At 40.9% G+C, this 21,618-nt stretch overlaps 1 protein-coding gene across 1 annotated transcript; it reads right to left on the reverse strand.

Moving 5' to 3' along the window:
* Positions 1–14,284: 14,284 nt before the first annotated feature.
* On the reverse strand, positions 14,285–15,748 carry LOC129250297 (uncharacterized). The gene has a single exon (XM_054889933.1). The coding sequence runs from the start codon at positions 15,746–15,748 to the stop codon at positions 14,285–14,287; it is 1,464 nt and encodes a 487-aa protein (XP_054745908.1).
* Positions 15,749–21,618: the final 5,870 nt, after the last annotated feature.

Consider the following 21,618-nt stretch of genomic DNA (forward strand, 5'->3'; position numbering starts at 1 on the left):
AATTGTAAGTCTATTGGTAGCAGGTAGAGCATGACATGGAGTGCTTCTGCTAGACACGACTTCATATTCCAGTTATTCCTGAGCGGGTTGCTTGTGGTACGCTTTTTAGCCGCCTAACGTTATACTGCAAGTGTAATAAGCCACATAAATTTCTTCTACCCGCTTTTCTACAATGTGCCTCCAGTTAAGCTCCGGATTTAGTACTACTTTCAGATATGGCCCTCGGTCTGTAAGCAGAATTTCAACCCCGTTGATTGATAGTAGTCTAAAATTATGAATATTGCTGTTGGTTGCAAACAATACAAATTGTGTTTTGCTTGGGTTAATATTTAGGTCATTGCTCGCAGCCCATCTACTTAGTTTCCCCGACAGACGAAAAATGTTGTCTTTTGATATATTGTTAAAGGCTTCATCTCTGTTTTGAAAAGCTGCCGCAGTAAATCGTTCCTGCTGTAATGACTTCTCTATATATCCAATTGCAAGTTCAAGTCCAAACAAAAAAAAATACTGAGTAAAATTAGATATGACTACAGATTTGTTCTGATCACTTCGACTTTATTTATCCAAATTAGTCCCCTCTGGTGATGGATGGAGGATGGTTCCATATGTAGGAGTCCACGCAAGTGGGGAAAGTTACTGAATGCCATTCACTTGGGAGTGGCAAGGACGATTCTTCTGCATATGGTTCAATCAGCTCACAACTTCCGGGATTAGCCCACGTATCCTCTGGGTAGCTTCCGAACACCTGGCGAAGCATTCCAGGATAGCTGAATGTGCGCTGGGTTTGGGACCCGCTACTTAAAAACCATCCCAATGAAAACAGCAACAAAGCCTCGAATGAAAACTTCCTATAATGATGACGACCCCTGCAAACGACCTAAGGACTATGATTTGAGGGCATGCACCTGGAATGTCCGGTCCCTTAATAGGGAAGGTGCCTCTGCCCGGCTGGATAATGTCCTCGTGAGAGTAAAGGCTGACATCACTGCCATTCAGGAAATGCGATGGACGGGACAATGCAAGAAAACCGTAGAACCTTGCGACGTCTACTACAGCTGCCATGTAAAGGAGCGCAAATTCGGTGTCGGATTTGTTGTGGGAGAGAGACTTCGTCGTCAAGTACTGCTGTTCACTCCGATGAACGAGCGTCTCGCAATAATCCGCATCAAGGCGAGATTTTTTAAAATTTCGCTCATTTGCGCTCACGCCCTGACGGAAAAGAAGGACGATGCGACCAAAGATCCCTTCTATGAGCACCTGGAACGTTCCTATGAGCACTACCTCCCCCACGACATAAAAATCGCGCTTGGCGACTTCAACGGGAGGGTGGGCAAGGAGGGAATTTTTGGTCCCACAGTTGGAAAACTCAGCCTGCACAACGAAACATCCGATAACGGACAGAGGCTAATCGACTTCGCTGGGGCCCGAAACATGGTAGTCTGCAGGGGTTGGGTACAATATGATTTTGGTTCAAAATTTTGTATTTATAATTCTGTATTTAATATTCTGTATTCAAAAATCTGTAATGCAAAATTCTGTAATGTTAAAATTCTGTATTGCGGAACACTGTAATTTTAAATTTTGTAAATCAAAATTATGTATTGTCAAAATTCTGCATTGCAAAATTCTGTATTGAAAAATCGGAAGAGCATATGGAAAAATAAAAAAAGTGCGACCTTTTTTAATTTATCCATATGCTCTTCCGATTTTTCAATATAGAGTTTTGCAAAACAAAATACTGCCAATACATGACTTGTCATTGAATTTGCTCGAGGATATGGCATACAATTAAATCCAAAACGAATCTTTAGTGACTTTGAGATTGGTATTATATCGGCTGCCAAAAAATATTTTCCCGATACGAGATTGCAAGGATGCTTCTTTCATTTTAGTCAAATAATTTGGCGTAAAATACAAAAAGAAAGGTATATTGTGTAATATATTGATATACTGAACAATTTCATCCCAACTACCATAAAGTACTGAATATTTAATTTTTTTTGTTTGCAGATTGGTTCAGAAATATGGAAATGATTCATATTTTTCCTTACATATTAGAATGCTAAAAGCTCTGGCTTTTTTGCCTCACGACGAAGTCTCTGAGTACTATAATCAATTTTATAGTACTCTTGAAGAGGAAGATAGAAAACAGTTTTGCTCGTGGTTTGAAAGAAATTACATAGCTCGAGACAACTCCCAGCCAAAATACCCACCAAAATTTTGGTCAGTGCACGATGAGTCCAATATCGCTTTCCCCAGAACGCAAAACAGTATTGAGGCTTGCATCGTCGGCTAAAAGTTATTGTTGGGAAACGAAACTCAGGGTTGTACAAACTAATTAATGATCTAAAAGGCTTTCGCACAAACCAGCTAAAATTCAAAATGGTCACAAATTAGTCAAACGAAGAAGGCTGTAAAAGCAAACAACAGAATTATTTTTCATTTATTTATTAAAAGAGTAACAATTATAAATAACTATTTCACTTAAAGAGCTAAAGCACTGGCTACTATGGCCTTCGGCTATTAGTATAATAAAAAATGACAGCGTGTCTTATAGCCTTAACTTACATCTAGATACATAATCATAAATCTTATTTAAATTGCATACCGTTGCCTGTTTGAGGAGTTCCGATGGTTTGATGCTTGAGAAAAAGGATGTTCTGATATTTTGTAGGGAAGGACAAGTATCTATCAGATGAAGTGTAGTAAATTCGTTGGAGCCACAAAAAGGGCATGTAGGCTTCGGTGAACCGCTGAGCAGGTGGGCATGTGTCATGAGTGTGTGGCCGATTCTCAGTCGAGTAAAGGTTTTTGCTTGGTGACATAATGCGGATGGAGGGTAAATATTTTTTTCCCCAAAGGGATTAAAGTTTTTATAAGGATGCTGATAAATGTTCCATTTAGTTGCTGCGTTATCTGCGGCAAGTTCTTTCGCCAGTATCTTTATGTCATTGCAAGTGATATAGTTAAATGTGTGTAGAGGTTCCTTATTCGCCTCTTTCGCTCTCTTGTCAGCTTTTTCGTTACCATTTATCCCAGAGTGCCCAGGAATCCACATAATTTTGATTGCACCTGTGTGTATTGAAATTATATTGCGGATTTTTATTATCATCGGGGTGTCATTTGTGGGGTTTAAGATAGCTTCGATTGAGGATTTGCTATCGGTGCAAATTAAGTGCTTGCTACGTTTCTGGGAGGCAAAGATTACTGCTTCAAGTAACGCAGCTGCTTCAGCTGTAAATATTGAAGTGAATCTTGGCAAAATTCCGGCATAGATGGTAACACCTTCTGCGTTTGTCACTGCAAACGATGTGCAGGTGTCGGTTTTTGATCCGTCGGTGAAAATGATCTCCCAATCTTTCTTTAATGGGGAAATGGTTTCGAGAAAAATCTGGTTGTATTCGTTTGTATTAGTGGAATCTTTTAAATGTTTGGATAGATTGTTCAATATCATCGAGTTGGGAACGACCCACGGTGGATGTATTGCAGGTTCTACGAGTACTGGCTGGGCAATGATATCCAGTTTTTCGGCTTCTTTTAGAATGATGGAGATTGTTGATTCCCGGCTCTTTCTGTTTAATTTTTGAGTACTCGAGTTGATGTGTTTAAACAAAAGTCTGTTTCTACATTGAATTATCTTCAAAATACTTGTCCTTGTATTGTTGGCCACCCTTTCCGAGATGGTGGGAAGTCCAGCTTCCGCTAAGGTAACGTTTATGGGGGAAGTGGGGAAGGCTCTGATGCTTCTCCTGACTGCAGCATGGTAAGGTGGTTCTAGGCGCTTTAGATGAGTTTTAGCACAGTGTCCGTATATAACCAGTCCGAAGTCAATTTTAGATAAGATTAGAGATCTAGTGATACTTAATAATGTACTTGTATGTATCAAACAGTGCTTTGAGGATAAGTATTTAACTATGTTTAGTCTAGATAATAGGTAACCTAACGTATTCACAATGTTGCTTATAAGTTAGTCGCTTATCAAAGATAATGCCTAATATTTTAAGTGTGTTGGTGTGGGGGATTATGGTATTGGAGAAGGATATAGGTGGGAATATGCATTTATGCTTGCGGCATATATGGAATGTAGAACTTTTATTCATAGAAATACTGGATCCCGAAGCTTGTGACCAAGCTTCGAGGTCCGCAAGGATACCGCTAAATGTACTTTTAACTTCTGATAAATTTTTGGTATTTGAAAAAATTACCACATCATCTGCGTAAATGAAGTGTTCGACATGCAGATGTTTGGATATTATAGAGGTAACTTCATTAAAAGCTATGATGAACAAAATGACAGATAGAGGTGATCCTTGAGGAATACCATTAAAGAGGGGGAGGATTTGGGATTCATGGTTGTTAGCACGAACATAAAATTTGCGATTGCATAAGTACGATTTGATAGTATTATACATTTTTTCCCCAATCTTCCAGCGATTTAGCTCTTCCAATACATTGTGAGAACCTATTCGATCGTATGCCTTTTCAAAATCTAGGCTAAGCACAGATACATGGTTTCTATCGGCAAGTGCTGATTTAGCGAAATGATCAAATATTAGAAGTGGATCTATTACACTAAGTCCTTTTTGGAACGCAAACTGGTGTGGGCTAAGTAGGTTATTTTTTTGGGCAAACCAGATGATTCGCCGGGAAATCATTTTCTCTAGAACTTTTGACATGCAAGGGAGAAGGGATATAGGTCTATAACTAGATATGAGGGAGTTGGGTTTATTAGGTTTGGTGATGGGGATAATTGCGGCAGTTTTCCACGCTTGAGGGAATAATCCTTGACTAAATATTGAGTTGTATAGGTTAACGAGTCGGGATTTTAAGAAGGAAGGAATATTTTTTAATATCGCGTAGTTAATTCTATCAGCACCGGGAGTCTTACCCTTCAGAGAAGAAAGCGTTAAATCGAATTCTTCTATTGTGAATGGTGAATCTATTGCTACACTACCGGAGGAAGGGGAGGGGTTATGGTATTTAAAAGCGCTTATATTGTCTTTTCTTCTCTTGAAGTCGGGGTGGAAGTTTGAGCTGTGGGAGTAGTTTGACCAGGTGCCTGCGAATTTTTCAACTATCTCTTGTGAGGAATAAACTGGCCCTGCTGGGAAATGAATAAATGGGATATGGTTAGGTTGGGAAGAGGCAGTGAGAGTTCTTATGTCAGCCCAAATTTTTTTCGGGTTGGACTGTGGTGTTATTTTAGCTGTGAGAGTTTCTAGCGCTTGTCTTTTGCAAGACTTCAACTCACGCCGGAATAGGGCATTGTGTCTCTTATACGCAATAAAGTTCTCGTTCGTCCTGTTTCTTTTAAATTGAGTCCATGAGGTCTGCTTATTTTTCCTTAGGATGGAGAGCAAGTTAGACCAGTACGGAAGTCTGGCTGTATATTTTTTAGTACTGGTCTGAGGAATTGAAACATTGGCAGCTGACCGAATGAGAGATTTGATTGCCGCAGCTTCTTTATTTACGTTGGCAGAGACTGGTATGTTGTGTGCTAAGGATACCAACGTAGCATTGAAAGCTTCCCAGTTCGCCTTTTCCATATTGAATTTTGGCTTAGGCTTAACTTGATAACTTTGAGGTAAAGAAACGGAAGTAATTATGGGGAAATGATCACTATTGTGTAAGTCATCTAATGTTTTAGTTATTAATCTTGGTGCTATGGATGCGGAGGCGAGGGAAATGTCAGGGTGGGAGAAAGTCTTGTGGGTGGAAAAGTGGGTCGGGGAACAATCGTTAAGGATGATAAGGTTTTTTGCGAGAACGACGTCTTCAATAATTTTTCCTCTGTTGTTGGTGGAGGATGATCCCCAAAGGGGACTCCATCCATTAAAATCACCCAATAAGATCAAAGGCGTGGAGAAAGAGTTTTGAATGTGGATTAGGTCTTTGCTGCTTAAAACTTGGTGAGGTGGGATATAACATGAAATCACAGTAATTTTGAAGCCTACATCTACTTCAATTGCTAGAGATTGAATATCGGAAACTATAGGGATGAATTTGTGAAAGAGGGATTTTTTTACCAATAGGGCAACACCTTGTTTGCAAGTGTTGTTGTTTGGACTATTGTAATAGTAACTAACATATTTTAGTGGTGAGTAAGCAGTTTTATTATGTGGAATATGCGTTTCTTGTAGGAAAATAATTTCAGGAGAAAATTCGTTTATTAATATACTAAGATCAGGAAAATTATTAATGAGACCGTTGATATTCCATTGTAATATCTTCATGTTTTACTGTGTATCGGAAGAGTTAGTTGTTGGGAGAGAGGGTGTTGCAGTAATAGAGAAAAGGTTGGGTTGGGAAGAGTTTGAAGTGGGAGAGAATTGAGAGGAGTTTGTATGAATATTGGGCTGAGAAGGGTTTGAAGTAAGAGAAGATTGGGAAGAGTTGCTGGGGAGGTTGGAGTGGGAAGGGTTTGTAAGAAGAGTAGGGAGTGAAAATATGTTATGGGAAGAAGAATATATTTGGGAAATGAAGTCTTCAACTAACATTCTGGTTGCCGTTTGACTACAGGTTGAGTTCGGTGCTGCTATGTTGGTGGCGTTTGATTCAGGCGTGCTGTTAGTGATTGCATTGTTGTTTGTTATTGAATTATCTTTTTTTTATTGTATTGTCTGTGGATATATTTGAAGTGGGGTTGCTATTGTTGCTAATTGCATTTGAATTTGGGTTAACTGTCGTGTTATTAATAGGGCTATTGACTTTTTGCATATTTTGTGGTTGTTGTACCATTTCAGAGAAGGAGGTAGAATTTTCGTTTATTTTTTGAGGTATTTGTTGTTTATGTATGTTTATTGCTTCACGAATAGTGCACTTTCTGTCTGTTTTTATTGTAATGATTTCTTTTATTTGAATAAATTTTGGGCATGTTTTGCTTGAACAGTTTGCACATAGGGTGCGGGCACAAGGGGTTTCGACGTGAGGGGGGTATGCGCAGGTGACACATACTGGTGTTTTATCACATCTTTTGAGCGTGTGACCGAGTTTTTGACAACTCTTACACCGCATTGGGTTGGGGTAATATTGTTTCACCTTTGCTGTATACCACGATACTTCGATTTCCTCAGGTAAGTGATAGCGATCGAAAGTGAGTAAGACTACCCCTGAAGGGGTTGGCTTACCTTCAACAAATTTAGGGAACTTGTATGCTGATGTAACGCCCTGTTCTTTCAAGTTCTCCACTATTTCGTCTTCTTTAACATAATTCAGACAAGGAGCATAAATTGTGCCTTTGGTTGAGTTGAGGTTCTTGTGTAACTCGAATTTTACGGGGCAGATACCGGCAAGTTTTTTTGTTTCAATAAATTTGTGGACGATGATTGAATTTTTAACAAATAATAATAATTTTCCGTCTCTTAATTCAGAGATATTGAGAATATCAGAACTGATATGCTTCAGCGCTTTATGAATCAAAAAACAAGAAAAGGCATTAAATGGCTTAGAAGAGTCCATTGTACTTGCAATTAAATATTTCGGATTTTCGTTTTATATACGAGGTAGTGTTGGAAACAAATCCTTTGTAATTGCTTGTGCTTTTTTTCGTTTACGGTGGGGGCTTGCTGCTAGAGCAGCAAACCTGTTGTCCCCGAGTGCGGGAGACATAATTATTGTTTTTCTTACCGCAGCAGTTAACTATTGTTTTTTTTTTCACACACCAAAAAGCAAAAACAAAACACAAAAGAGAATAAGGTGGGATACAAAAACGCAACGAACTCGTACTGTAGTCAAACTGAAAGCGATAGACACAACCGAATGCGACGAATGCCAGTCGATGACTGACAACAGAATTAAAAGAATAACAAAAAAAAGGCTTATATTAAGGCATGTTTCTCTTCTAAAGCGAATTGCTAAAAACTTAATAATATAATAATTGTTTCGCCATTATAATGTAATAACTTTTGTTTTGAATGAATTTTTGATTTTTTCTTTAATTGACGTATGTATATATACCATTGTTTCTATAAAATGAGAATTCCATTATTCATAAAATAAATGTGCTATTCAGGTAAGCGTACTTATCAGGTTATCTGCTTATTTCGTTATATTTTTACAGCATTTTGATCGAAAATAATTTTGATTCCAGAATTTTAATATACAGAATTTCAGTTCTCTATCATTTTGATCATACAGAATTTTAAATACAGAATATTGAACCAAAAGAATTTAGGCTGGACAGAATTTTTTTTTTGATTTTTACAGAATTTTCATCCAAAAAAATTTTGAAAAGCAGAATTTAGTACCTCTCCCAGTCTGCAGCACTAGATTCCAGCATAAAAAGATGCACCAAGTTACCTGGCTATCTCCTGATCGACAAACGCGAAACCAGATCGATCATGTTGTGATAGATGGAAGACACGCTTCTAGTGTATTAGATGTACGTACGATCCGAGGACCCAACATCGACTCGCATCATCACCTCGTTGCAGCACAACTGCGCACATGCCTCTGTGCATCAAACAACGTACATTTACCTGCACAAAAAATGTTAAACATCGAAAAGCTGCAATCACAACAGACAGACAGATGATTCGCAACTCGACTCTCACTCCTGCTCTTAGAGAGTACTGCCCAATAAACCGGCATGCACGAGTAATGGAGAAAGAAGAAGCGAGAGGCCGAAATACGTGAGTGCGAGGAGCTTGAGATGCTGGCCAATAGGAACAACGCCCGAAAATTCTACCAGAAAGTTCGGCGGCTTACAGAAGGTTTTAAGACCGGGGCGTTTTCCTGTAAGAACAAAGACGGAAATCTGGTGACTGACATCTACAGTTTACTTAAATTATAGAGGGAACACTTCTCGAACCTGTTAAATGATGATAGCTACGCAAATCAAAGAGAATGTGAAGATCACGATAACCCAATCGTTGACGACGGAATTGTCGTTGCTCTACCCGACCATGACGAGGTAAAAATAGCGATAACGCAGCTAAAAAACAACAAAGCCGCGGGCGCCAACGGACTGCCAGCTGAGCTATTCAAACATGCCTGCCGATTGGAATTTAAGTGGGCCCAATCCATGAGAAGGGCGATCTTGCAATCTGTGCCAATTACCGCGGGATTAGTCTTCTAAATATCGCTTACAAGGTTCTAGCGAGCGTATCGAGTGAAAGGCTTATCAGTGTGGCTTTAGACATAGAAAGTCTACCAACGACCAAATATTCACAATACGCCAAATCTTGGAAAAGACCCATCTTTTCGCCGATTTCAAAGCTGCATTCGACAGTACGAAAAGGAGTTACCTGTATGCCGCGATGTCTGAACTTGGTATATGCCGATGTTGGCGTATGCCGATGATATTGACGTCATCGGCCCAAACAACCGCGAGGTTAGTTCTGCCTTTTCCAAACGAGATAAAGAGGCAAGACGAAGGGGTCTGGTAGTGAATGAGGACAAAACGAAGTATCTCCTGTTATCAAACAAACAGTCGGCGCACTCGCGTATCGGCACCCACGACACTGTTGACAGTTATGATTTCGAGGTTGTAAAAGACTTCGTATATTTAGGAACCAGCATTAACACCTATAACAATGTCAGCCATGAAATCCAACGTGGAATCTCTCTTGCCTACAAGTGCTACTGTGGACTAAGTAGGCAAATGAGTAGTAAGGTCCTCTCTCGACGAACAAAACTAACACTCTACAAGGCTGTCATCATGCCCGTCCTAACGTATGGCGCAGAAGCGTGGACGATGACAACATCCGATGACGCGACGCCGACCTAGCGCAGCTAGTAAAGATCCAGCGGCTACGCTGGCTGGGTCATGTGGTCCGCATGGATACAAACGCTCCGGCTCTGAAAGTATTCGATGCGGTACCAGTTGGTGGTAGCAGAGGAGGAGGAAACGACTGGCACGCTTTGTTAAACTCGGCCAAAATCGCGTAAGTAGTCACTGCAAAATCAATTACAAAAAGGTTTCAAGTTCACGGAAACTTTGTCTACTTCGTTGAAATGAAGTCTTTTGTTTTTGTTTTGTAAAATTTTGCGACCAGAGACCAAAAGGTCTATGTGTGGCTTAATGCAACCCAGACTAACCTAACCTAACTTAGGAAAAAATGTATCGAAATTGTAGAAAATTACTGAAATGTTTATTCTCATAAAAGTTTGAAATGTTTTATTATAGTTCTTTTTACAATGAATTTCTTAATATGTTGCTTTTTTCTTGCAAGTGTATATATTATATATCTTTGATTGTACATTTAAGTTTGTTTCAAATTATTAATTGAAAACAATTTCGTTTATCAAGGGAATTTAGAAATGCACAATCAAATGCCTTGTAAATGCCATCGGCCGTTCGTGAATTTGATTGCCTGCAAAAGCCAGAAGCAGTGCAGAGCCAATATAGTAAAGCGAGAATTCAGCTCTATTAAAAGTTTCACCATACCACCGCTGCGGTTAGACTTCATTTGGCACTTTGGGCTTCATCTGAAGGCTGAATTTATGTACAACAACCAGTAAACAGAGAACATAAAATTATTGTTTCGAAATTTTCTACTAGTATCGAAATGTCTGGGACACAACTATTTTATAAGGAACTTGTGGATGTCTTCTGCATTTTACTGTATGCTCATGAGGGCACTTGACGCACAACAGCGGCTATGAAGCATTTAAAAGACATATTCGTGCACATATTATACATATATGGCAGTCCACATGTACTTATACGGAGCCGCGACCATTCGACATGACAAAAATTCACGATTTACCAAATATTAGAAAATATTTCCGTAAGTAATATTCCAGTATTGGCTAGACGCACAGCAGCTGCGGTTGTCGAGCATTTAGAAGACATGTTTACATATATATATTGATGCAAACATATCAGGGCCCGTAATCTATCGTTACGGATTTGAACTAGGTATTATTTGAAGAATGGGAACACTTAGCTGTCATCTGATTTGACAGAAAATTAGTTTTATTCTTCCGCTGAACGAAAAAGGTTGTGTATACGCTCAAGAAACGCTGGGAAGTATTGCGACATTACTTTGAAAATCATGGTAATGTTGCAGAATGAGTATGAAAATTACGTACGGCAATGGGAAGAAGAAAAGCACCGAATGAAGCGTATGTGCGTTACTTTGCGAAAAAAGAAAGAAGAGCTGCGATTTGACGCCGTTGGATTATTATCTTTGGGGTGCCGTCAAAGACCAGTGTTGTGCCAACAAACCAGCAACAATTGATTCACTGAAGACCAACATATGCGATGTCATAGCTGAAATACAGCCGCATACAATCGAAAATGTGTTGAAAAATTGGACCGATCGAATGGGAATGATCCTTCCATCATTAACCGGAAGGATTGTACTTCAAAATAAAGGAAACAGTTTGGAAAAATATTGAGCAGTTTCTTTTTTATAGCATTTTTAATTCCGTAAAGCTATATGGCGGACCCTTTATATGGAGCCGCGATCATTCGATATAGCAAAAGTTCACGATTTACCAAATATTGGCAAATATTTCTGAAAGAAATATTCCAGTATTGACTATTTTGATTTGATATGTTCAATCTTAGTTGTAAATTTTTTGTCATCGTTAAGAAAAATGGCATATGGGCGGCTCGTTTTATGAATGAAAGTACTTTGCTCTTAGAACTGTGAGCTCGAATTTATCAATGAACTTTTTGATGATGAGTTTTTATTGTACTATACAATAGTTGGAACTGTTCAACGACTGTTTTAGACTGTTCCGCGCCATGGCAACTAGAATCATGGCCGCTACAGCTGAGCCTATTAATGCATTTGTTCTTGTAGTTGCTAGGCATAGAATTTCAGCTTTGCACGACATACGCATTTACAGGAATAAAGTGAGTGGGCTGTGTGTGCGGGCGTATGTACATGCATATGTGTTTTTTTTTTTTTTTTTTTTTTTTTTTTTTATGGAGGTGGCACAAAGCATTGAAAGCCGAAAAGTGTGCGACTTTCCTTTCGGCTCACCCACTAACCGCGGGACAACCGTTAAGTAGTACTTCACGGAAGGGGAAGCGGCCTATTGCCTCTTCATGAAGATCTGCGCTGTTGTTCAGCGCGACGCAGTTTGGAGATTATTATTTTTGCCATATTACATACAGCGGACCAATATTCTTCGGACTCTATCATAATATCGACTAGGTTATCAGCCGTAATTGGCTTCCCCACCCTAGTGCTTAGTTCCTCCCTTTCTACCGCAAATCGCGGACGGACAAACAAAACATGTTCTGCGTCTTCTGCAGCTGGTGCACAATGAGAACAGTACGGGTCGTCTTCGTGGGTTACGGGTCAACTTTGTACCGCGTGTCGTAGTTATTTGGGAACCTTTCTTCGCCGTGCTTCCTTATTTCACAGATTGCCCTCTAGGGCTTGTCCGTGGGCATCCCCAGTTAACAGCCCAAGCGTTGAAATCACCGGCTACGATGACAGGTCTATGCTCCTTTACATCCTGGGCGAGGTTCTCCAGGATGCCTGTTGCTTCCAGCAGAGTTAAGCTGGGTGGTAGATAGCAGCTGTAAATGTATGTGCCTTCCACGCGCGCACGTACGAATCCGCGGGCTGCATTCACGCTCATCAGTTGGGATCTATTTGCTCCACAGTTCCAAATCGTTGACTTGCCTGTTGTGTCAGAGGCCCAGCCGTTACCTGTTTTGTGTTTATAGGGCTCACTAAGTATAGCAACATCTATTTTGTGTTCCCGTATAGTCTGCTCGAGTAGGTCCTGGGCGCTTTCACAGTGGTTAAGATTTAGTTGCAAGATCTTCATTCTGCACTGAAGACCAACATATGCGATGTCATAGCTGAAATACAGCCGCATACAATCGAAAATGTGTTGAAAAATTGGACCGATCGAATGGGAATGATCCTTCCATCATTAACCGGAAGGATTGTACTTCAAAATAAAGGAAACAGTTTGGAAAAATATTGAGCAGTTTCTTTTTTATAGCATTTTTAATTCCGTAAAGCTATATGGCGGACCCTTTATATGGAGCCGCGATCATTCGATATAGCAAAAGTTCACGATTTACCAAATATTGGCAAATATTTCTGAAAGAAATATTCCAGTATTGACTATTTTGATTTGATATGTTCAATCTTAGTTGTAAATTTTTTGTCATCGTTAAGAAAAATGGCATATGGGCGGCTCGTTTTATGAATGAAAGTACTTTGCTCTTAGAACTGTGAGCTCGAATTTATCAATGAACTTTTTGATGATGAGTTTTTATTGTACTATACAATAGTTGGAACTGTTCAACGACTGTTTTAGACTGTTCCGCGCCATGGCAACTAGAATCATGGCCGCTACAGCTGAGCCTATTAATGCATTTGTTCTTGTAGTTGCTAGGCATAGAATTTCAGCTTTGCACGACATACGCATTTACAGGAATAAAGTGAGTGGGCTGTGTGTGCGGGCGTATGTACATGCATATGTGTTTTTTTTTTTTTTTTTTTTTTTTTTTTTATGGAGGTGGCACAAAGCATTGAAAGCCGAAAAGTGTGCGACTTTCCTTTCGGCTCACCCACTAACCGCGGGACAACCGTTAAGTAGTACTTCACGGAAGGGGAAGCGGCCTATTGCCTCTTCATGAAGATCTGCGCTGTTGTTCAGCGCGACGCAGTTTGGAGATTATTATTTTTGCCATATTACATACAGCGGACCAATATTCTTCGGACTCTATCATAATATCGACTAGGTTATCAGCCGTAATTGGCTTCCCCACCCTAGTGCTTAGTTCCTCCCTTTCTACCGCAAATCGCGGACGGACAAACAAAACATGTTCTGCGTCTTCTGCAGCTGGTGCACAATGAGAACAGTACGGGTCGTCTTCGTGGGTTACGGGTCAACTTTGTACCGCGTGTCGTAGTTATTTGGGAACCTTTCTTCGCCGTGCTTCCTTATTTCACAGATTGCCCTCTAGGGCTTGTCCGTGGGCATCCCCAGTTAACAGCCCAAGCGTTGAAATCACCGGCTACGATGACAGGTCTATGCTCCTTTACATCCTGGGCGAGGTTCTCCAGGATGCCTGTTGCTTCCAGCAGAGTTAAGCTGGGTGGTAGATAGCAGCTGTAAATGTATGTGCCTTCCACGCGCGCACGTACGAATCCGCGGGCTGCATTCACGCTCATCAGTTGGGATCTATTTGCTCCACAGTTCCAAATCGTTGACTTGCCTGTTGTGTCAGAGGCCCAGCCGTTACCTGTTTTGTGTTTATAGGGCTCACTAAGTATAGCAACATCTATTTTGTGTTCCCGTATAGTCTGCTCGAGTAGGTCCTGGGCGCTTTCACAGTGGTTAAGATTTAGTTGCAAGATCTTCATTTCTGCCGAATTTCTTTAAGAGCTCTCAGATATTGAGGGCACTTACTGCTGGTCATCGCATGCGCCGTATCGCTTTCCTTTTTCTTCTTGCACATTATACAGCTTGCTGTTTGTGTGCAGTTTTTGGCCTGGTGATCCTTGTTACCACATTTGAAGCAGGTGTTACTAAGGTCAGCTGAGCTTTTACAGCTTACTGCCACATGCCCATATTCCATGCATTTAAAGCATCTTTTTGGCTCGATCTTTTCCCGTATGCGGCAAATTACGAGACCTATGCGGATTTTATTAGCTTCCGCCAGCTTGGTAGCGATTTCCGGTGTTACTTTTAGCGTCGCCGTTTGCGTTCCTCCGTAAGCTTTTCGCAGACCCAAAATGGCTGAGATAGGTATCTCCAGCTCTTGGAGTTGTCTTGCTACCGCGTCGTGAACTTCTTCCTTTGTCGTGATTTCATCGAAGTCACGAATTTCCACCTGCCTCAGCTCTGTAAGTGCCCTGACATCTACACTTTCTCCTAGAGCCGCCTTAACAGCTTCATGGACTCTTGAGGTATTTGGGTCGGATGTTTTTTCCAGCAGAAGCAGTAACTCTCCTTTCGTAGTTTTTTTGACTCCTTGTATGTTGTTACTAAGCTCCTTAAGACTTGGCTCTGTCTTAACGCGCTTCAAAATTTCGGCATATGAGATGTTACCAGCGCTTTTGACCACGATAGCGTCCTTACGTGGTGGTCTTCTCCGTCTTCTACTGCTTTTGGCGTCGTTATTTTCTACTTCCTTAACGTCTCGTTTGAGAGTATTCTGCGGAGAACTCTTTTGATTCTTCTTAGCTTTAACCACCTCCCACTTTCCTGTTTTTTCTTGTTCGTTCGTTTTAACCGGCGTATTCTTTAGGTCTTCGACACGGTTCGTTTTACTTCTTTTCGCTGAGCTTGCTGCAGCGTTATCTATTGCCCTCTTTGGCGTGCAATCTGTGGTACGCTTGATCAGTGGTGATGTTTGGGTACCTTTGTCTCGAATAGCAGAAGTTGCTTCATTCGCTGCTCTTGGGGCCTGGTTCCTCGGGGTAAGGATAGATCTACCTAGCTTTTTATGGAGGTCCGTTATGTTTGCGATCAAATCCCTCATTGGTTGATTGATATTTCGCTTCGGAGGCTCCATCATATACGTTAGCTCCTTAACCTTATCGCCAATTGCTTGGTAGATTTCTTCAGCCGTCATCGCTTTCAAGAAACCGAAGTGCTGCATACACGGTGACGCCGATCTGGTCCTTCCCGTGTCTGGTGGCGAGTGCGCCAACCTTGAGCTCCTTTGGAAGGGGTTTTTAAGGAGTTCCCCGCAGCCATTATTGCCATCTGCAATAGCTGTTGGGAGTATTAACTCGTGCACTTGTGATGCCGTTTTTGCTGTTACTTCAGCCTCTTCCCTAGTTTGTTGTTTTGAGTTGTTTGTCTTATTCGTATTCATGTTATATGGGCCCCAATTTCCAGGTCGTTATCCATATTCCGATGCGTAGTCACCATTGACGATTCCATGGTTATCTTTGCATGCAGGGAGGCCATGCTAGGGTTGACAAAGGCTCCTTATGGGAGCTTAAGTTCAGAGCCGAATCAGTGTTAACTAGGAATATTACATCTAGGCCTACGCCGACACTTAATGGCGACGGAATATGGAGCGTTCCTAGAGATTTGCCATCATTTAAACGGGGCGGGGGCAACTACACCATTAGCCTGAATGCCGTTTCTGCTGGATACCACTCCGCATACTAAGGAAACAGAATAGTGCAGTCGTCAGCTCGAGGTATTAATTCCAATCATTTTCCAGTACGCAATAATTAAGACCTTACTGGACTCAGTCTTAATGTCGTTGTTGTTGTTTTGACAGCCGCGCCTAACATGGTGAACAGACGCTGACCAGGAAGCCGTCCATTATGGAGCCGTCGCGCCTGGTTTTTTGTATTACTCATCATGCCTACACATGATGAGGGGGACACCTATATCTAAGAGGCGGTGTCTTTTCGCCACTGTCACAAGAACTTCATCAGATTTATGCTGGCTTTTATACCGCATCCTCCGCTCCTGATCGCTCAATTGTCGGGGGTTGCTTATTCGTTTAAACTTATTTCGCAACTGGCCTGCTACTACAGGCTTTCCGGCTATCCGCAACCTGCCGACCCCACGGTAGCTTAGAGCCCAGCTTAGCAGTCCGATCCCTAAGGAGCGTGGACCTCCGTGTACATGCATATGTGTATACTATAAGCATTGTTTTGCTGGAAGTTCAGTATACAAATATGTACGTACATAGGTTAAGGCATCAATTGTACACATGCATATGCGAAAGAGACTTGTTTTAGCATTAGTTAGGCAGCAATTCGATCATTCGGGTATTCATTCCCTAATTATTGCATTTAGAAGCTCTAGTTCAGTTAATGTAAATTTAGTTTCTAAGTGCCTTGCTTCACGGTACACACGTCTCTGTCTATATATGTATATTGGAAATTATTTCCTTCTTGTACAATATTCTGTTGAGCAATATTTGTCTGATGAATTTGCAGATGAGGTAAAGGAAAATGTTTTTGCTATAATGTTTGAGGATGATAGAAAGTAATGTTTTTTATGGATTTAAAAGGAGTATGTTAAGTGCCGGCTAATGTTTTTATATCAGCCCATATCTAGGTGTAGAAGCAGATGTAATTTTCGACGTGAATTCTCTTGGCGTTTTTCTATCAGCTTCTTTTACATTTGTTTTTTAAATTGCGGCAGGTCTTTTATATTCCATCAAATTCACATAGGTCGCACACAGTTTGTAGTTGTGCTAAAGTCGTTGTTTCTTTTGTCTCCGCGAATATTTTTTTCTATCCATTTCTTTATTACAGTTAAATATTATGCAATGTTTTTACTTAAATCTATTTAATTTATTTAAGAAAAAATATTTATTTACTAATTTTAAGATACATAATAATTTAGCCTATTCAATTTAAAATAAGGTATTTTGTAGACTTTCCCTTGAGTGTGGGGAAGGTTACGAGATTTGCAATTATTTATGTGGCAAGAGGGTTTGAGTGCGGTAGGATGCGTGTGTTATGTGTTGTGGCACATTTTCGTATTTTTTCAGTTATTGTGGGTACTTTCAGATCGCGTTGAATTGGTGCATTTTTGATATAATAAGGAGGGCTTGACATCATTCTGAGGGTTTTGACTGGAATCTTCGAAATATTTCGATGTGTAGTTAGCTACCGTGCCCTAAAGTAGAATGTATAATATGTCCACATCGGGTTCAAGATAGCTGAGTAAAGTGGCAGCTTACTTTCGAGAGAAACATGAGAATTTCGATTTAGTAAGCAATATAAGCTTGTGAGTTTTATTCCTAGAGCCTTCCGTTTCGTGAAAATATTGGTTGTCCATGTTAGTTTGCTATCCAGATGCTTGCCGATATATTTTGTGACGTTAGTTTGGGGGATAATTGTATTATTGAGCTAATCGGGCGGGCGAGTTTTTCGATTTAGTGTAAAAGAGAAGATTTTGTCTTTATGCGCCACTCTTTCAACCAGTGAGTTATTTTATCAAGCTCCTTCTGTAGTTTTTGGGAGGTGGATCACAGGTTGGTTCTTTTCCAAATCGATTTCGTGCGGGAAACCTTGCTACCCCGTAAGAACCCTAAAAGAACTTTGGTCTCTTTTTCATAGGGTTTTCAGCAAGAAGTTCAGCAAGAGTAAGGTTTTGAATGGACATGCAAGTTAGACACTTAGAGAGGTCCTATCAGACTGCCTTTAAATTTACCTGTCCAGTATCCTTCAGAATGAAAGACTTTCCTCCCTGGTAGAGTAAGACGCTGACCGACTTGAAAGAGAAGGTTAGGAGGGTCTTTAATAAATGTTAACAAATAAGAAACTTTCAAGATTACCGAGTAATTTTGAAAGAGTTTAAGAAAGCCATTAGAGATTCGAAGCGCAACTCTTGGAAAGAGTACTGCAAATTGATTGAATCTGTAAAAGGCTCGGCGACTCCTCTCCGAGAACCATTCATGTAAAACTCTTGTCAAAAGAGAAAATGGCCTGCATCTGGAGGCGAATTTTTAAAAATCCTTATTGATGCCCATTTCCCGGAAAGTTCTATTGCTCCAGTCTGTAACGAAGGCGCGAGTCGGCAGGAGGGGCTACCCGCGATGTCCCTGACATCTGTCCTGTCCTCCAACAGAATAAACTGGGCAATCAATAGCTTTTCCTCGTTCAAATCTCTCGGTATCAATGGTATCATGCCAGTCCGTCATTAGATCTTTTTAGTGTGTATCTCGCTAAGCCACGTTCCAGTTAGCCGGAAGAAAACCAAGCTGGTCTTCATTCTTAAGGCAGAAGGAAGAGCCACGTCGTGGACAAGGACTTCAGACCCATAAATCTTATCTGCTTTATTCTGAAGGTGTTCGAGAGAGTGATCGACTATCACTTTCGAGAGCAGTTTGGAACCAGATTATCTCCAGCTCAACACGCTTACCTGAAAGGGAAATCTACCGAGACAGCCTTAGATTAGGTAGTAGGGACTGTAGAGAAATCTCTGGAGGGAAAACAATTCACTTTGGCGGCCTTTATAGACATATAGGATGAATCAATTGTCACTGCACTAAATGGGCTAGGGTAGAAAGACCTATCTACCTGTGGAGCTCGTGGTAGGGAATTAAATGCTTGGTGGTAGGGAATTAAATGCTGTGTCAGGAGGAGCCAGAATCACTAGGTTCGCATATACCGGTACAAACGGAGTTGATGCTCTTCACCAGGAAATACGAGCCTCCACCTGTTACGCTTCGAAGACTAAACAACCAGTGTCTTACACTCTCATCAGAAGTCAGATATCTTGGTGTAATACTTGACCCCAAGCTCCACTGGAAGCTGCACATAGAAAATCGAATTAAGAAGTCCAGTATTTTGACATATGGTTGCCTAGTTTTGTGGGTAGCTCTTCAAAAATGCTACAACACCACTAAACTAGAGAGAGTGCAGAGAACTGCATGTGTGGGCATCACTGGTGCATGTATGTAGAACTTGTCAAACTCCTGCCCTCAACGTCATTCTGCTTTTACTACCCGCATATCTTTAAGTTAAATCCACTGCTGCTCAGAGCGCTATTAGGTTGAAGGAGATTGGCCTCTGGAGGCAACTTACGGTAGGACATAGTAGCATCTTGAAGCATGTCGGGGTATTTCGACGGTATGTGGCCGATTCCGTATAAATGAAAAATAGGGTTGTTTTGATTTCGTTATAATTCAATTTATTTATAATTGGGTTTATATGGTCTATACATGTGTATGTTTGAGTACTAATTATATTTAAAATAATTATATTTAAAATAATTATATTTAAAATAATATGTATAATAACCTGTGTCGTTGATGATTTGTTTGATGTCGCTGCGATGCGTCCTGTCACCTTTAGTTAAAAATATAACTAAGGGTAAAAGCGATGTTGGTGCGGTTGTTTATTCCTGCATTGTCCTTCTTTCGCTTTTCAGAATATAAGAGGACAATGCAGGGATGTGTTTGTTTAGAATAAACATCCCGGCCGCCTTGCAGTGTCTGCGAATAAAAATTGGTTAATTGGATGGAAAATACCTCTCATGATATTGAGAAATTGTTTTAGGTAATTAGTTATACTTAGGGTCTAGTTTAAAATTCCGGTTAAGATCCATCCTAATGTGGTGTTTTGGGCGACCACTGTGCCATTATCTGGATGAAATATGCCGGACTTTATAATTTTTGGGTATAGGTCGGCTCCAAGTTCGAGCATTACGTTGTTTGCCTTCATGAATAATGGGTCAGCTAGGACTAAGTGATCGAAACGTTTTCGAATCTCGTTGCTTATGTCCTGCTCATAGGGTCGTGTGGGTAAATCCTTTGATATCAAAGCGTGTGTTTCAAGCCGCAATTGATCATCAATTAGTGATCCGATTTTGAGATGGCAAATCCGATGTTCGTTGAGGTATGTTATCGGCAGTCTCAGCTTTTTTATTAAGCCAGAGCCGATGGTGGTTATTTTTTGGACCGGGTTGATGAGGGCCCTGACTTTATGCCATTTGTCTGCTTGTTTGATGCGGATGAGTGCCGTGGGTACAAGGGTCTGCTTGGCCAGTAATGATGGTGGTCCTCTAGGGGTGGTGAAGGGATGTGCTTCGACTCCTCGTTCTCTTTTTGTTTCCGTGACATGAGTGTACAATCTTGGGTGTCCATGTAGGTTGGAGTGATGTTTTTCATTGCATGTGGAGCATCTCTTCTCACTTGTACAGCTCTTTGTCCGGTGTGATCTGGCCAAGCAATTGATGCAGTATTTGTGGGTTGTGACTGCGTCGTATTTCTCTTTTACATTCATGTTGGTGTATTTGGAGCATGTCACCAACCTATGATCCCTTTTGCATATTCCACATGCAACGTGTCGGTGTGTGCTATATTTGGGTCGCGTAGTGTTGGAAATTTTGGGGTTTGCCGTGCGGTGTATGTCGCTACTTCTCTGTTCTTGTACGGGTGAAAGAGTTGTACGAAACCGTCGAGATCGAATGGCTAAGCTCTTAAAGCTTTTTCATCCGAGAGTGGTGACAAGCTGCGGGTCGTGCTGAGGGAGCGGATGCTCATTGTTGGGCTGCTTCGGCGAGTGGTCCTGACCGTTGAAATGGTCTTCCTTTTTGGGGTTAGGGGGGCCATGATCCTATAAAAAATTAACTTTTAATTAATAGGTAGTATTACAAGTTTTGTTATGGGACGGGTGCCTTGAGCGGTACGAATTTCTACTACTCGAGTTCTGTTATCTGAACCGCAGTATGCCTTGTGGAGTTCCTTCAGATATTCTTCTTTCCATCTTTTGGAGAAATGTTGATGGAGTGCTTTTAGTTTTGTCCATCTGTTTATAAAGCTTAGGTTAGTATCTTCTAAATTGGGTTCGGCGGGTGTTAATATTGGAGTACCAATCAAAAAGTGTCCTGGGGTTAAGGGTTCTAAGCTTGTTGGGTCGTCATTTGAAGGGCTTAATGGGCGAGAATTCAAGCACCCTTCTATGCGGGTTAATAGGGTACTTAGTTCCTCGAAGGTAAATTTTTGGGCTTGTGATACCTTTTTTAAATGGGTTTTGAAACTTTTTACTCCTGCCTCCCATAGTCCGCCCATATGTGGAGCTCCTGGGGGGTTGAAGTGCCAATTGATGTTTTGATGCCCATAATTGTCTGTTACTTGGTTTGTAGGGTTTTGAGAAATTCTCGTCGATCTTTGACCAATAGTTGGGAAGCTCCCACAAAGTTTGTTCCGTTGTCCGAATAGAGATCGGAGGGACATCCACGCCTGGAAAAAAACGTGCAAATACT

The sequence above is a fragment of the Anastrepha obliqua genome, chromosome 6 (genome assembly GCF_027943255.1).
Source record: "Anastrepha obliqua isolate idAnaObli1 chromosome 6, idAnaObli1_1.0, whole genome shotgun sequence".
Lineage (NCBI taxonomy): Eukaryota > Metazoa > Arthropoda > Insecta > Diptera > Tephritidae > Anastrepha > Anastrepha obliqua.

What these genes read in the sequence shown, in the direction of transcription:
- LOC129250297 (XM_054889933.1), bottom strand. Translation starts at nt 15,748, where the DNA reads ATGAATACGAATAAGACAAACAACTCAAAACAACAAACTAGGGAAGAG.